Source organism: Erpetoichthys calabaricus, chromosome 12 (assembly GCF_900747795.2).
Source record: "Erpetoichthys calabaricus chromosome 12, fErpCal1.3, whole genome shotgun sequence".
In the NCBI taxonomy this organism is placed as follows: Eukaryota; Metazoa; Chordata; class Cladistia; order Polypteriformes; family Polypteridae; genus Erpetoichthys; species Erpetoichthys calabaricus.
This window is the reverse complement of record NC_041405.2, coordinates 101,379,462-101,397,873: the sequence shown is the minus strand read 5'-3', so window position 1 is coordinate 101,397,873 and position 18,412 is coordinate 101,379,462. Positions and strand designations below refer to the sequence as shown.

The 18,412-nt window shown below is 38.5% G+C and overlaps 1 protein-coding gene across 2 annotated transcripts in view; it reads left to right on the top strand.

The window, feature by feature from the left end:
- Window positions 1-18,412, top strand: part of aifm1 (apoptosis inducing factor mitochondrion associated 1) — an 88,389-nt gene that overhangs the window by 10,147 nt on the left and 59,830 nt on the right. Inside the window, exons 2-6 of one of the 2 annotated variants that reach the window (XM_051935335.1) lie at window positions 6,358-6,488; window positions 8,803-8,890; window positions 9,900-10,052; window positions 10,849-10,905; window positions 16,542-16,669. In XM_051935335.1, the coding sequence (XP_051791295.1) occupies window positions 6,358-6,488; window positions 8,803-8,890; window positions 9,900-10,052; window positions 10,849-10,905; window positions 16,542-16,669 (557 nt within the window). The remainder of the gene's footprint in view (window positions 1-6,357; window positions 6,489-8,802; window positions 8,891-9,899; window positions 10,053-10,848; window positions 10,906-16,541; window positions 16,670-18,412) is intronic. The other variant, XM_028815929.2, reaches the window with a different exon arrangement.

Here is an 18,412-nt window from a genome sequence, read left to right as displayed (position 1 = left end):
GTATATAAATCCAGAATTTGAAAATTACTTGTGCTGTCGTTACCTGATGTGATGAAGGGACCCATGCCCCAAGCAGAATGTAGGGGAGGTATGACATTTCCCCTCATGGCCAAGTGGGCATGGAATGGCACTGTGGCAGCTGGTACAGTGGGACTGGAATCCCAGCAGCACTAATGTATGGGAGTCCATTACCTAGTTGGGAAGCCTGCATAATGGATGGACAACCTGGATGGAAAAGCATCCTAACTGGGAAAGTTAGCAGGCCCTTGCTGGTCAGGAGGCCAAAACAGTTGGGGGTGGTTGGGGGGGGAATGCTTCCCTTGTGAAGGTCGATCTCCTGCACACTGGGATGCAGCATCTCTTGTGGTTAACCTCTTTATGGATGCCTGAAGGGCTGCCCTATTGGTTTTTGTGGGGACAGCCAGGGGGAGCTATTGGGAAATGAATGCCCTGTTGCAGGGTGATCCAGGAAGTGCTTCCTGGAGACAGTGATTTGGGCATTGGAAGTATACTCCATGGTTGGGTTTAAAAGGGAGCCCTCCACTTTACCTGGGGAGTTGGATTCCGCAAAGGAGCTTAGCTGGGTAACACTCGCCTGGGAAGAGTGGAGGAGAAAAGAAAATGTGCATTATATTATACTATAATGTGCACTTCTAAGGAAAAGTAGCCTGTCAGTGGTACTGCTTGAATATAAAAATAAGCTTTGGTTAAACCAAAGTTGTGTTTGGGGTTTGGTGCTCAGTGATACCCCATAGCAGCCACACTGTACTCTATAAGTTTGTAATTATGAGACAGCATTACATTCTTCAACATACCATTCAAACATATGATGTACTTTCTCTTATGGGTTATACTAGTGAATGTTAGTTTGCCTCTAAAAGCCAAACAAACGACATAAATTCAGTGTTAGCAGATTTGTATTAACCAATGAAGTATGCTGTTTTGGTTGTCCTCCTGACTACCTGTTTCAGTGGTTACACATCTCAGTTAACACAGTACATGTTGTATTAATAGGGAGATGTGCATTGTCCTTTGAGGCATTGAAGCACTACATAAACATTATTTTGGTATTAACAAATGGAGCAACTCATGTCATTGCTGGTATAGACAAGCCAAATAGCAACATTGTTTGAATCTTGTACCTACAGTATGGTTACTTCCTATAGCTGATGTTAACACTGGCAGTCAGCCCCTAGTCCTATATGCAGAACTGTGGATGCGTGTGAGTTGAACCCCAGTACAACTCCAAATGGTAAACACTGGTTAGAAAATGGACAGATGCTTGGGCTGATGGACATCTATAGAAGTACTCATTACAATCGGAGAATGAATGTGAAGCCTCCATTCATTTATCGGGGCTGTCTAGAACACTATTTAAAAGTGATTTTTCCAGTACCTTTTCATCTCCTCTTACAAATAAATGCATTATAATACAAGTTAAACAATTGTACTTCATTTGATTGGTGACATTATTTCATTTTTGAAGCACAAAGCACACATCTTTTTAATGTTCACTCCCTGACAAATAAAGCCTGTCTAATTTATAATCATATTGTAGACAGGGGGATTGACATTATTTGTTTGACTGAGACCTGGTATAAATCCGAGGTATACTCGGTTGTAAACGAGTCCTGCCATCCTGGGTACACTACCTCGAAAAGGCCCGCAGCTCTGGACGTAGTGGTGGTCTGGCTGTAATCCATCGTATAGGTTTACAATTATCACTTCTCCCCCTTCCTAAATTCTAAACTTTTGAATGCCTGGCAGTTAATTACAAGCATCCACTTTTTATAACAATACTTCTTATTTACCGACCACCAAAACAACACCCTGATTTCATTACGGAAATTAATGAGCTGCTCTTATCTTTCTGTACAACATCATCAAATGTACTGATTCTTGGAGATCTGAACATTCATGTGGACACACCCTCTTAATTATTCTGCTGCCCAGCTCTTAGAGCTCCTGGACTGCCTAAATCTGAGGCAACTTGTCGAGGTCCCCACGCACAACAAGGGCCATACCCTCGATTTAGTCATTACTGACTCAGTCCTTATCTCTGACTTCCAAGTACTTGATATGGGTGTTTCCAGTAACAAAATTGTTTCAATGGATTTACCCACATTTTCACTATACTCTAAACCAGTGGTCCCCAACCTTTTTGACAGGAAGGACCACTTTATTAGATGCAAATTTTTCCACGACCAGGTCGGGGGGGGGGAGTGGGGGGGCAGTTTTATACACAATTTACATAACATTTCTATTATTATTAAGTTATTAAGCAGTTCACATACGTTTGCAACCTGAGATTTTTCTTCTTTTTTTGCATATAACAAAGACATATGCTTTGCATTTGCCATTCCAACAGATTGCACATCACAAACATTAACACTGTTATCGTTTTTTTCGTGTCTGCCGTTTCTATAGGAGGGTGACAATGAGTTAAATTCCAATGGATGTTTTTCAAATGTTGACAAGCAATAAGCAAAAGGTATCACTGAAAACCACAGAAAACAAAAACAGCAAAAAAAAAAAACAGTACGAGGAAAGTTCGAAGAAAGAATTTTTTTTACAATGTTTCTGTTTGGGGATCGTTGTGCAAATGTGCACATCTGAGCTGCGACCACAGATCTAACTGCTCTGTGGATGATTCATTCAGGCATTTCAAGGTCACTTCGTTGTAATGAAAGCATCTGCTGAATGTACTTCGTAGTAACGCGATTTCTATAGACTCGTGTCATATGGGGAAACTGTCGGGACCGTAACAATACTTTGTTGTAATACTCTCTCACCTCGGTCTCTCTCCTCTCTCTGCGCCGCTGCAAAGCCCCGCCCGCCAAGCGTTCTGAAAAGTCTGAGTGAGTCTCCGTTGCCGGCAGTTCTCTCGCGGCCCGGCTGTCAGATGGCTGCGGACCGGTGGTTGGGGACCCCTGCTCTAAACCACAGCGCTGCATCCGCTTCAGGAGCCTGAAAAAAATAAATTCGACTGATTTAAATGCTGACATTAAGAACTTCTCTGTTGCTCCACACCTTTCTTCTGTCAATGAATTAGTCAATTATTACAACAATGGGCTCCAGAACATCCTTGAGACCCATGCCCCAGTTAAATCACGAGTGGTCTCTTTTGTAAAATCTTCCGCATGGTTTACAAGTGAGCTTTGACAGATGAAAACAGCTGGGTGAGACCTTGAGCGGCGTTTTGTTGCAACCAGTTTAACAATCCAGAAATTAGCATATCGGGAACACCAAAAAAACTACTCCAGAGCACTGACCACTGCCAGATCTCCGTACTATTCAAATTTAATCAACAACAGTCCTGGAAACTCCAAACAACTTTTTTCCATGATAAATCATTTACTCAATCCTCGTACCTACACCTGTAATAATTTCACAGAGGAGCAGTGCAATAATTTTATTGAATATTTCACCTCTAAGGTAGACATCATCCGCTCCTCATTGTGTGTCTCCAGCCCTCCTTTGCTGGATGTTTCTACATCAAAGCCAATGGGCTGCCTCTCCCAGTTCCTCTGTAGCACAGTTAAAGAAGTTGAGGGCATCATACAGAGGATGAGGCCTTCAACGTGTTCATTGGACCCTTTTCCTACTCCTCTGGTAAAAGCTAATGTATCAGATATAAGCCCTCTTATTGCTGATATCATTAATCACTCTCTCCAGAGCGGCTTAGTCCCACTGGCCTTGAAAACCGCAAAAATTAGACCTCATTTGAAAAAATCCTCTTTGGATCCTGAAGTGATAGCAAACGATCATCCGATCTCCAACCTTCCATTTTTGTCTAAGGTTTTGGAAAAGGTTGTTTTGGTCCAGCTTCAGGATCACCTCAAAAAATTCAATCTGGTTTCCAAACTTCTCACAGTACAGAGACAGCCCTGGTCAAAGTCACCAATGACATCCTGATGGCTGCTGACCAGGGCTCTCCATCACTCCTTATCCTTCTGGACCTCACAGCTGCATTTGATACGGTAGATCATAATGTTCTTCTTCATCATCTTCACTATATAATTGGACTTTCTGGCATTGCTTTGGAGTGGTTTGAGTGGCTGAATATGTGGCCTTGGGGGATGCTAAATCTCGTACCCACACTGAACTTCCTCAAGCTGAACAACACTAAAACTGAAGCTCTTTTAATTGGCACCCCCCCCATCAACTTTGTTCCTCTGTAAATAGTATTTCCTTTTCTGACCATACCATTGCCCTCTCCCATTCTGTTACATACGTAGGTGTCAAGTTAGACTCCCATCTGTCATTTGATACACATGTCCATCACCTTTGTAAAATTGCATTCCTTCATCTCCGAAACATAGCCAAACTCCGTCCCTACCATTTGATACACATGTCCATCACCTTTGTAAAATTGCATTCCTTCATCTCTGAAACATAGCCAAACTCTGTCCCTACCTCTCCCTCTGTGATGCTAAAAAGCTGGTTCATGCCTTTGTCTCATCCAGGCCGGATTATTGTAATGCACTCTTCATCGGGATGCCCAGCAAGAGCCTTCAAAAGCTCCAACAAATTCAAAATAGTACTGCAAGAATCCTGATGAGGGTGCAGAAATATGAACACATTTCACCAATCCTTTGGTCATTTCAATGGCTCCCTATTCACCTCCATATTGAATACAAACTCTGTTTGTTTACTCACCAGTGTGTCCATGGAAATGCTCCACAATATCTCAAGGAACTCCTTATACTACAATCCACTACAAGAAACCTCCGTTTTTGCAAACACCTACTGCCTTCGCTCCCCTGTGACCTAACTTCATACAATGGGTGACCAAGTCTTTGCAACCGCTGCTCCATGGCTCTGGAATGCCCTACCAGAGAGCCTGGGAACACAGCAGATTGTGGACTGTTTTAAAAAACAGCTAAAGACTTTTCTATTTAGGAAAGCTTATTAACAAGAATGCTACTAATTATTGTTGTTTTATCTCTGTTTTTATCTTGCTTTGCCTTTGTTTAAACTTTTTTATGTAGCACTTTGAGATTTACTACTAATGTAAAGTGCCCTATAAATAAAATGCATTATTATTATTATTATAAATCTGTTTCTGAATTAATTCCATAATGGGAAAAAGTAGCTATAACTCAATGTTGTGTGTCTGTCTGAATAAACACAAAAGCATTTCTAGACATGACCTCTGCTGATTTTCTTTTCAACATGTGTTGATGGAGTGGTGCATCAGCACTATGAGACATTTTTCAATGAAGTTTTTACTCTGGTTTTATCATGTATTATTGTGCTATCTGAAGTAATTACCTACTTGCTGTCATGCCTGAGTACAGTACCGACTTTTTCGGTACTACCGATATTGTAAGAAAGCTGGTACCAACTTAACATGAGATGACAATAAAGTTCACTTTGACTTTTGACTTTGACTTTACTATGAGTCAGTAAAATCTCCCCCCCCCCCCCCTACTTTGTTTTTTTTTTTTTTTCCAATTGTCAGTTTTGTTTCGATATCTAATTTCTTGAATTTGTCTGATTTTTGTTAAGAACTGATACTGTTGAATTTAAGTTTAAATAACACCAATAACATGAAGAGATTTTTTTATTGCATTTTAGCAGTGTAATAGCATAATAGTAATCTTGTAGAATACTTGAGAGCACTCTGCAGGAACAATACATTTGCATATTTGAAAATGTGACCTCCATCCACAACACTGACACAGTTACCATTTTAGTCATTGCATTCAATGATCATATTTATATTGATGTGTAAGGTGATCAACATCTCCTGCAATGTGATGCACACTTTTCTGCCATGTATCTCCAAACAGATGATTTACTCATTGCAAGTTAAAGTGGTAGCAACCTGTTATGACATCCCATTGCTAGCCTTCACGGTATTAGCAGTTTCACATGGTAAGGTTATTTTAATCACTGGTGCTGGAGAGTGGTGGCATGTTGCATGTTGATTAGCACAGGCAAGTTAAAGTTTCACTGCACATGTGACAATCACTCTATAAACCTTGACTATATATTCAAATATGAATGTTGAGAAAATTGAAAGGGTACAGTATATGAAAACATCAATGCATCAAACAGAATTTGATTCAGTGTAGTTTGACAGTATAAATATAAGCACAAATTAATCTTATGACACATTTTTAAGAAAAGCCAGAAAAAATATGTACAGCAATCTTTTGGCATAAATATTTAAAATTAAACAGAAAATGAATTAATTAATTTTAGTAGTGGGGCAATCACTGGTGTTGTTTGTTAATAATAGTTGTTATGTTACACAAGTATGAACTGAAATGGAATGCACATGAATGTTTCATATTTGTATTTAGTGCCCAATGTTCCATTAATTATTTTCTTCTTTTTTTCTCTCCTTAGTATCAAAATTCAAGGATTCTTGGGGTGGTGTACCTACAGCTCAGATGTCTTCAAATATACCAGGTCGTAGCAGTGAAAACATGATTTATTATCTACTTGTAGGTGGAACGTTTGTTGGTTCTGGTATATATGTGAGTATTTACCTTCTTTATTCATTTTTTAAAGTTTTCAATAGATGTATCCAAATATCTTGAATATGTCATTAATTATAGCAATAGTGCTATTTGTTTTGAATTAGAAGCAGCACCAGCATTGCAGGGGTAAGTGATTTTAAGCTCTGGTCCGTTTGTTTGGTAGTCTGGTATTGAGCCACCAGGTTGATATTGTCAAAGGTAAAAAAAAAAAAAAAACAAAGGTAACCCCTGGGTGAGAATTTTGGGTCGGGATATAGTTTATGGTCTTCCCCTGATTAATTGAGGGAGGTGTATACATTTTGGAAGAGACTGGGCCAATAGTGTGGATTTGTGTACTGTATACACACCCACACACACACACACAGATTTGAGTTTTATATGTTAGTTAAGTATGGAAAAATATGTATGGATACAGTGCATTCTTTCTTTCAATGTGTTATATTCCTGCCATAAACATCCAAACTTTTTCTGTATCTTCCTATTTTAATCTGGATCACTGACTGTGGGTGCCCAAAATGAGGCAACTGAAGCAAACCAGGGACTGGTAGATTCGTGCCTGTTTCATTTATCATTTTGATTTTTTGTTCCCCACATGTTTGTGGAAATATCGAACAGGTCCCTGCAGCAGAGATCTAAGCATCAGACAATGAAGATGTAAAATATATATATAGTAAGTGCAAGCAGGACATAATTACAATGTCATGCAGTGCTCATGTTATTGAGTTTTCATACTACTTGCGCTTAGTCCTGCAGGTGACATTTCTGGGCAGCATTTGAAACCGTAAATTAAATCTGATCTAGCTTATGAGCATTCACATTTATTGAAAGGTAAACATATGTTAAGCTAAACCACAGATGGGGAAGCTAGCTTACTCTAAGCTATATTGTACCAAAAATCTTCTCTTCAGTGTGATGAAAACCCAAGGCTTAAGTAAGCATTGTGTTTGGTTAAGTTCACTATCTTTCTTTCAGCTGTGACTTTTGTCTTTGGCTGAAAACCTCGAGTGAAATAGTTTTCTAAACTGGAGTTTTTACTAACTAGGGGTAGTGTTTTATTTTTATTCTTCTTTATGCTGAATTTTTAAACAGATCTGAGTTTTTCTAAATCCTTCCAAAACCCAGCATTTTATGAAAATAATCTGTCTTTTATTAGTAGCTTACAATACTGTGGAACTGTGAAAATAATTGTTTTTATACCTGAAAGGAAAATCACTACTTATGTGTAAATGTTATTATTTTGATGAGCAAATGATGCCTGCATATTGCAAATAGTTCTGGTATTGAATGTAATAATAGGGCTCACTCTGTCCATTTTTATTCTAGGATATTTTTATGATTTAAACTTCTCTAAACAACCACCCAACTTAAAAGAGAGGAATACTAACTTTCTCTCAATATCTAAGTAAACTGGCTGTTTTATACAGTACTACTTTGTTGAGCCTACGCCCTATGGCAGTGGCTGATGTGCAGTCCCTCAAAACTGTGTCAATGTGTCTCCTACAACACTGATTGGACAGTTTGGTTACTATGTATTTCCTGAAATGCGGTCCAGTTCGTTTTTCACTATTCTGAAGTAAACATGTAGCAGATCGAGATAAGACTTCTTGATGAAGTTGGAAAATATAAACATTTACAGTATATGATACTTAATCACAACACTATAAAGGCAATCAGATGGTGGCCAGTTTGTGGCGAATGTATGAAAAAATGCAAAAATGTAACAGACAAAAATGTTTGCCTAAATAAGAAAATGTGTATGAAGAGGAGTAGAGATCCAGAAGGGAAAAAAACTGTCTACATTATAATGGATCACTGGCTTTTCTTTCAGGCATGTGCCTACAGCGAGGCGCGATGCAGAAGTATAAACTGCTTCTTAAGGCATTGCTTACTGCTTTGGCTTGACCTAGAAGTGTAAATATGCCAAAAAGGCAACTTATATGTGTAATGTTAATGACAAAAATAATTCTAAGTGAATGTCAATGAACTACTAATAACCCAAATTAGATTTGGTACAATAGTTGTGACTCTGAAGGCTATAGGGAAAAAAACCCACAGTTTTAGAAATGTAAATACATAGAATTAAATGGGCACTAGAAAGTTTTGTGCAGGTGACATTCACACATGATTATTTATGAAAATAAATGATTTATTGAATTAAACATTGACAGTCTGAGAAGATACTGTCCCCAGGTTTCCTTTTTCAAACTATAAAGCATATTTAGCATCGAAAGACTTTAATAATGTCATGACCTGAATGAACAGATTTCTTTTTGAAACACAACAGATATTTACATTTCTTTGTATTTTGTAGGTATATAGACATTTACAGGAAGATAAAGCCCGATTTAATGAAAGAATGGCCCTTGTTCTGAAACCTGTGAATGAAAAACCATTTACAGGTAATACATATTCATCTTTTTAAACATTATAATTTGGCAAAATTACTAATCAGCTATGGTATCGGGTGTCAGTTTTTTTTTTTTTCTTTTTTCAAATGTGCACATGAAACATTAGAAGGCAATGGAAGAAAATAAACTTTTTGAGGATTAATAATATGTTAATATGAAATCTGCTGCTGGAAATTCTTTGGTATTATTGACCATTAACATCTTTTCAGTTAACCAACATGTGTGGACATAAGCATCTCACCAACCTGTGGGATTAACACACTTCATGTAGCACTTTTGTAGTGTACACCATTCCCAAGTGTTGTACATGTGTGGGATGGAGTGGAGTACACTCTGAATTTTCATGCCTTGTGTATCATTTAGTGTTAGGGCATATGCTACTGTGCTCAGGTTTCTTACTAGTTGTAAAATAGATCCTGGTTTTTATTTGTCTGCATTTCATGTGTATTAATATAAGAGGGATTGAAATGAAATTAGCTCTGGCTTTTGGTGAGACCATCTATTCAATCGTATCGTATCACACTGAAAACATTTCAAGGTGGATTGTTTATCAATTTATTTTATACAGTCACTGAGGACGTTTGTAGTTCCTTGTCTAGGGATACTGTTACGCTTCAGTGGATCTTTTGGGAACAACAAATTGATTCATAGTATGAATACTTTAAATAATTTCCATTCTGAATTTTGTTTATAGCAGAATTCTCTGTTTTGCATTGGGAGCAGTTTGGCTATGGTGATGATTAACAGTCAATATAACTATTGTAGTGAACAGTGAGTTATTTTAACAAGCAGGTAATATTTACTCTAATGGAAATCAACATTCTCTGCTTTTTTCCTGTAACTTGCATGCCCTTGTGATTTTAAGATTTTTTAGCTCAGCTTATAAACTCCGTTTTCTGTAGTTGAAACAACGTTATAATTTAAGTACAGTCTCATCATTTGGGTTTTCTGTTTTTTAATATTACCCTATTGTTGGTTGCATTTTGGTTTTGAAATCAAGATTCATCAATATATGACAAATCTCCTGTGGCTAAGACAGAGGTATCCCCAGTTGTAGAAGAACAGGGGCCTAAGCCCCCAGAAGAAAGTGCAGGTGCCGTCACTGAGGAATTGCAAAAAGTGTCCACTGAAGAAGCCTTTAAAGAACATACAGGTTTTTAAAATTTTCATTGTGCCAGAATAACAGAAGATATATCTCGCCTTATGCTTTGAGCAAAAAAAGCAATAAGCTCTAAACATAGTTTATGATATGCCTTTTGCTTTAATATCAGGCAAGTCCTATGCTTATTCCTTTTTTTTAATCAGTGCAAGAGGCTGGATATTGTAAAACAAATCTTTTTCTGTTAAGGACAAAAGAATCCATTCTTACTCTGCATTTATCTCAATATTTACTAACTGCTAACCCAAATCTATTTATTGGGGATTTAGTTTGGTCTCCTCAGGTACTAATGCCAAACCTAAACCTTGCATTCTTTGTGTTTTGTCCTGTTTGTACAAACTCAGTATTCAACATGTGAGGTAATCTAAACGTTTTAGAGGTGATGCATGGTCATCAGTGGGCTTCATTTTAAGTGCGTGTTTCATTTCTCATTGAAGCAGGATTTTTAATTAGCTAACATATTAAAATAAGAGGTGGTGTTTAGAGGTTATGCACATTTAATTTATTTTTATTATATAACTGAAATTTCTTTTGAAATGTAAAATAGGTTAAACTAAACTATGTTTTCATTTTATAAGAAATCGCAGGAACAACTTTTACATTTTTTACTGTTTATTTTAGGTACAAGTTAATCTTTTTTTCTATAATTTATTAACTTATGCACTTGTGGAATGTTTTTATGTTTAGTAGTATGAATGCATCAATTCTGTTTTTATATTCACTTTTCCACAGCTGTTTTATTTGAATTCATTTTAATGGCTTTTATTAATTATATGGTCATTTCTTGCAGAGATTACCACATCTTCAGAACCTGTTTCAGTGGAAAAGAATCAACAACCTGAAGGGGGTATGGTCCAATTCAGTTTTATCTAATTAAATTAAATACTTTCATTTTTTTTTACAATTTTTAAGTTTTTATTAAAAAAAGTTTTTATGTTGTCACAGAATACAGAGCCTAAATTTGTAATGCATTTAAACTTTTGTAATTTGTTGCTACTTTTATGTGTGTGGGGTTGGGGGTGAAGGGAGATTAAGGGGATACATTTTAATGTCCTTTGAAAACGAGTGATAATGCAGAGCAAAGTTAATATTTCAGTGCAAGACCTCAGACATTAGGAGAAACCAACCATTAACTGTTGAATGTCTTTTCACAGTGATGAATGATATATGAGGGAATTTCAAAGGGGCAATTTCATTTCCTAGATATGTTTGTGTAAGAAAGGAAACTGATCCTATTGGTTTTTTTGCATGTTACTACTTAGATTTAAATAGACATACAAAATCTCCACTTAGCAGCTCAACAATAATAAACCTACTATCTTTCAATTAAAAAAAATTTAGACTCCAGGAGGGAGTGAAAGTAGGTTTAGTTTGGGGAGTCAAAAATCCACAGTTTAAAAAGCAGTTTAATATTAATGTTGGTGGCATTTTTTAATTTCACAGCTTCTTCTTTCTGATGTTTACAGCAGTTTATACAATTTTGAATAAAGTTATCTCTGCTAGTTTAAACAGTTATTTATTTAAAGTTAATTCTGCCTATAGATTTTTTCACTCATACTCAGCCAAAAAGCCAGACTTGCCAAGGAATATACTAGGGGGCTTTGCTCGCCAACCCCCATGTTTGGTTTTCCGGATACACACTTGTAAGATTTTTTTTTTTCTTTGAATTGTTGCTATTTCATTAGTTTCACTTTTATTTCAGAACTTCGGTAAAAACAATATTTGGAATCTTTTGAGTCCCAACATGCTGAATCTTTTAAATGAGTTCTGTGAGACATGTGTTTAATGACTTTGTACCATAATTCAGGATAGGTTTCTCTGTTTGGAATTTCAGCCCAGACAAAATGATCAACATCATCAGCAGTTAATAATTTTTTTTGCAAAGTAACCAATAAATGCATGTGAGGTAAACCCCGTTTTTGAAATTCTCTGACTTAAACTTCAAAGCCTTACAATGTTTACATACTTCTGATATATCACCTATATCCATATCTTCGATCTCTATTCGCCTTTTCGTTATTTCTCAGAGTAATAATTTGTCTTTGTTTGCGCTAATGCGATGTTTACTTTCTTTGTTTTTATACTTTCTAATTTTCCTGCATTCATATTCTTTAACTTTCTCTACATGTGTATCGCGCCATTTTTTTTTTTTTTTTGAGCCTTTTGAATTCCACTGCTTTCATAATCTCTAACCTGCCCTGCATGTGTATAGCACCAACATTTTTGAACATCTTTATGAAGTTCTTCTTTGTCTTTTACTCTTTGTCTTTTAATTCTTAGCCCGATTGGACGTGCTTTTTTTTTTTTTCAATTCCACTTGTTCCGGGCTGATAATTACTTTCCTTATTTTCTGAATTTGCACCTAGATTGTTCTTTTTCTTTTTTGCATTTTTTTTATCTCCAACGCTTTTGAGTCTTTTTTCTCTGCGCTGTTCTTTCTTCTTCGCTTAGTCATTGACGTTTCATCTATAATATTGTATAATATATAGTATTGTCCTTGTATGCTTTATATGCGCTGAGAGCCCTTGATCTGTGTGTGCTCCAAGCCTTTACACGACTGAGTATTTTGCTGCCCAGGGTCTGTCTTGATATTGGTTGTAAGTAGGGTGTGTCTTGCAAGAATCTCATGTTCTATGTCCCCAAGAGATGGTCCTGGGTCAATTTCTTGGCACAAAGTCTCATGTTTAAGGTCCCCATGAGATGCTCTGTGGCCCATCTCTTTTGTCTCGCGGGTCTTTTAAGTGTCTTTCGTGATCGTCACATGATGATCATGTCTCGTCTCCCTAGTCTTTCTCTCCCAGGATTTTTTTTATAATAGATATATATATTCACATACCACAATGGTTTTCCTGTCAGAGAATGATTTTCTGCAGCTTTAAGACGTATGAGCAGTCAAAATAAGGTTGTGTAAATGCTATTTTAAGTCTGAGATATTTAGTTAAAATATAGTTAATATATTCTTACCTTAGGTGGCATAGTAGTGCACACTGATTAGCATTGCCACTTTACACATCCATCATACTACTGTAGGTTCATGTCTAGCACCTGATTGTCTGTGTGGTTTGTATGTTCTTACTGTGTCTCCGTGCTTTTCCTCTGAATACTCCAGTTTTCCTTCCACATTCTCAAAGCCTTGTAGACTTTATTAAATGGCCCAGTGTGAGTGTTGGTGTTTGCCTGAGTGGACCCTGCGAAGGATTGTTATCCTGTGCTCCTCTCAGTTGGAGTAAGCAGGTCTAAGAACATGACTATTATTAGTTTGCCAGTTATCTTATTTTCTTTGAGATTAGCATGAATTGTTGCCAGAACTAAAGGACATTTATTTAACACCGTAACAGAATGTAAAGGTAAAGTGTTTTATTATAGGATAAAGTGTCCTATATCTAGTGAAATTGAATGGAAATTCACTAAACAATCCAAGTTGACCTGCTGAATTTCTGTATTCATTTTAGTGTAAGAATGTATGGCAGTCTGTTTTTAGCCTTCAGTTTAACAAAATTTTGCCAAGTTCCTTCTAAAGCACTATTTAAAAACAGCACATTCATTACACATTCATTATTCATAACATTGCAAAATAACATTTTCACAGAGTTTTAATGTCTTTGTAAACATTTTCTTCTGTATTAAAATAAAATAAACTTAAACTAGCCAACCCACGGTGTAGCATATGCCGCATAATTGTGTATTGATGGGTGAAAGACACAGTTGTCCAAATGGGGTTGGTTTTGAGGATACGACTGTAGGTGAATGAAAAGATGTTACTCTGGAGATGGCAACATACAATACAGCGTTTTACACGCTGCATACAGCGATTCACATAGAAGCATAGACACTGCTAAGACCATGGGATACCCCTCTCAGACTGTTTTACATGCTGCATACAGCGATTCACATCCGTGACAAATATTATTCTTCGTAGATGGTGCTGTCGCGTCCACCCTTGCTCTCGAAGCATACACACCGCCTGGTCATGTGCCCGCTCGCAGGAGCAACTAACAGAGACCCACCCACCAACTCTAAGACCATGGGATACCCCTCGCAAACTGTTTTACATGCCGCATACAGCGATTCACATCTGCGACAAACATGCCTCTTCTTAGATGGTCCTGCCGCGTCCACCCTCGTTCTCGAAGCATACACACCGCCTGGTCATGTGCCCGCTCGCAGGAGCAACTCACAGAGACCCGCCCACCAACTCTAAGACCATGGCGTGTAAAACAGTTTGTGATGGTGGACGTGGTCATGCGTCATAACCGAAAAGAATGCAGTGGAACCTCGGTTCATGACCATAATTCATTCCCAAACTCTGGTTGTAAACCGATTTTGTCGTGAACCGAAGCAATTTCTTGAACCTTCAACAACAGAGAAAACTAACACTGCAATAGTTTGCGCTATAGCAACAAAAAATGAACATTTGAAAAAATCTGTAATTTAATAAACCACCAAGAAAAGTAACATTTCAAAAATGAACACTACGAACCGATCGCTGTAAACAAAATCAAGCCCAGTGCATTCTTTAACTGCCTTCCTACCTTATGAGTCCAGCCCTCTCTCTCGCTCGCGCTGCCTGTGTGTGTGCGTCTGTCTCTCTCTCGCGCTGCCTGTGTGTGTACCTCTGCCTCTCTCTGGCGCTGCCTGTGTGTGCGTGCGGCTCTCTCTCTCTCTCATTGCCTGTGTGTGTGGCTGTGCCTCTGTCTCTCTCGCGCTGCCTGTGTGTGTGCCCGGCTCTCTCTCTGGCGCTGCCTGTGTGTGTGCCCGGCTCTCTCTCTGGCGCTGCCTGTGTGTGTTCGTGCCTCTCTCTCTCTCACTGCCTGTATGTGTACCTCTGTCTCTCTCTCGCGCTGCCTGTGTGTGTGCGTCTGTCTCTCTCTCGCGCTGCCTGTGTGTGCGCGCGGCTCTCTCTCTCGCTGCCTCTGTGTGTGTGTGGCTGTGCCTCTGTCTCTCTCGCGCTGCCTGTGTGTGTGCGCGGCTCTCTCTCTGGCGCTGCCTGTGTGTGTGTTTGCGCCTCTCTCTCTCTCTCACTGCCTGTGTGTGTACCTCTGTCTCTCTCTCGCGCTGCCTGTGTGTGTGCGCGGCTCTCTCTCTGGCGCTGCCTGTGTGCATGCGCATCTGTCTCTCTCTGGTGCTGCCTGTGTGCATGCGCATCTGTCTCTCTCTGGCGCTGCCTGTGTGTGTGTGTGTGTGTGCATCTGTCTCTCTCTTGCGCTGCCTGTGTGTGTACCTCTGCCTCTCTCTGGCGCTGCCTGTGTGTGCGCGCGGCTCTCTCTCTCGCTGCCTCTGTGTGTGTGTGTGTGTGTGTGTGTGTGTGTGTGTGTGTGTGCGCGCGTCTCTCTCTGGCGCTGCCTGTGTGTGTGTGCGGCTCTCTTTCTCGCGCTGCCTCTGTGTGTGTGTGTGTGTGTGTTGCACAGGAAATGCACAGGGAGAGACTGAACCTCGCAAGAGCAACTAACAGAGACCCGCCCACCAACTGTAAGACCATGGGATACCCCTCGCAAACTGTTCTACACGCTGCATACAGCGATTCACATCCGCGACAAACATACTTCTTCAAAGGTGCACATGGAGTTTAGCAGAGACGAACGCGAATGTCGCTCTGCTCTGTGAGTTGCTGCGTCCGAGTTGGTGGGCGTGGCTCTGCGAGTTGTCGTCGTATCCAATGGTCTTAGAGTTGGTGGGCGTGGCTGTCTTGCGTGCTTTCCATGGGTGGCTACTTGTTGGCGGTGCGTGCTTTCCATGGGTGGCTACTTGTCGGCGGCTTAGTGAATTATATATATAGGTTGAAAACAAGCCTGTGGATTCAGTAGTGGACTTATGATACAATGTTGATGCTGCACTCATCTGAGAATAGTACTCACTAAATTGTGTGTATGAAACATTTAAAACCTGTGGTCCCAGCCCACTTTCATGTACAGTAATGGCTATGTTGCACATCAACAATTTTTACCTTTTACATCATTACACAGGCATTGAATAAAGGTTCTGTCAAAGTTTACTCAGTGTGTCATGTTATACCTTAGTTCTAATTTTTCAGTCAGATTTTCAAATTGCCTGCTTTCAACTAAAGATGTTTTCATTTTCCTACATGTTTCATTTCAGTTATGTGGTAATGTCGCACAATATACAATACAGTGTCACATTTCGTATTATCAGTATTCTGTATCGCGAAATTTGAAACAACATAATTTTATATCATGCCTAACGACGAGGTTAGAAGCCTAGGAGGAGAGACCAATTTATCACTGTATTGGTCTCCAATAATAAACAAGTTTTGTGACTTTATGCTTACTTTGTATAATGTGGTTTATTTTCTTTGAAAATATGCTATAAAAATGTATTTCATATTTTACATGGAGGATTTGCTGAATTCAGATCCATTAATGCAATCTGTTTTTAAATATAACTGTAGATTTAGGTGTTTTGATTAAAATTAGTTGTATTTAAAGCAGCATTGAAGATCACTCTCCTTATTTATTTGATTTTCAGCTCAAGAAATGACAGTTGTTCAGGCACGACCTGAAATACCTCCGCATGCTCCTTACCTCCTTATTGGTGGTGGTACAGCATCTTTTGCAGCAGCAAGATCCATTCGAGCTAGAGATCCAGGTGCAAGGGTGAGTTGTTAACCATTTTGATCAAACAAATTTTCTGGCTGGAGATTGGATTGATCTATTATTTGGCCAACTGTTGGCATTAGATTTTGCTACAGTACAGTATATTTGAAATAAAGGTTATTATTTTCACAAACAGCAGTGTGGGCATTTACCTAGATACTTATTATTTGGCTGAAGCTGTGTTTAGTAATTTTATGGAGCATCACATCTATTAGAAAAGCTTGCATTGGTTGCAAAGGGGATACCAGTCCACTTGTAAAACAAAGGCCTTAAAATGTACAGGATGTGGTCACTTTAAAGTGGGAAATGTTTAGGCATTTTAAGTTGAATATTTAGATTATATGCATATTAAAAAGGTGGTAATCTAAAGTGTTTTCATAAAGTTACAGTACTTTTTTTATTATGAGACCTTTATTGCGACAAGTGATTTTATCTCGTGTTTGGTAGCTAGTTTCTTAAAAGTTCAAGATACCAAATTGCTTTCAAAGCATGTAGAGAAACAAGAAGTTGCATATACCACTGATATATCCAGCTTGATGGAAGTGAACCATGAGAGTAAAGGTAGTGAAACATACACATTTGTTGCTAAGATTTGATTGAGGTGCTGTCAGCATTTGGCAGAGAAAATGTTTGTGAGTTGTGAGGACCTTTCAAACAGATTAGGCAGCTGAAAACATTGCAATTATTTGCATTTTTGTTATTACTATATTTTTGTATTTTTATTTGGAAATATGTGCTATTGATTGATTATTATCATCATCATCATCATCACTGGTATAAAGGTCATTTTCAGGGTTTACCCGGGTTACCCAGTTATAATCCCCCCCCCACTTCTTTTTCTTTCACTCTTTATGATGCTGAGCAGCAATGGTGTAAGACCCATTTTTTTCTATAGAATAATAATTCAGTTTTGTGCATTTTAATTATTGATTTCACATTCTCAATGTGAATATTTGAGGTCCTGTTTTATTATGTTACTGCTGTAACACAATATGTGTTGCATGTTGATCAGCACATACATGTATGAATTTCACTGTACTGTATAAACGTAACAGTAATGACCCTAACAAATTACGAAATAAAGTCACTACACTCCAAAGCCATGCAAATTTAAACTTCTCTTTTTGTTTCATATGTTATCAACAAACATTGCTTTAATAATGCCTTGTTGTTTTATTTTCTGATTGATTGCCTTACTCTGGCATATTAGCTGTGAGTCCTGACTGGATCTACGAAGGACTTATGTTATTTCTGTTTAAGAAAAATAAGAATGTAAACACTCTGCATGCAGCTGAGACCTCTGCACTGTGACAATATCCCCTGCAGTTGAAAACGCTTTCACTGGGCACAGATTTAGCAGGGACAGATTTATGATTTCCCCAGAGAAGCATGCATTGGGAATTTGGTTGCTTTCTCTTCCCACCATGCTAGAGGACTGCTGTTGAGCAACACAAGGTCCACTTCTGTATAATTCCTCCTTGCTGTAATCTTTTGAGTCCGTATCAGTGAAAGGTGTATCGATGTCTTGAGCACTCCATCTCACATCTGTGGCTTCTAAGAGCTGCAGCAACTGTAAGTCATGAGTATATTAAGACCGCTATTCCAGTATGATGGTAAGTGTGTGCTTTGCTGGTTGCAAGAGAGTTAAATTTGAAAAAGAGTCGGTGGGTGCAGTGGTGCATTTATGAAAGCTGAGGCAACTCACTGAACTGTTTTTATGTGAAACTCTTTATCTGCGGCCCC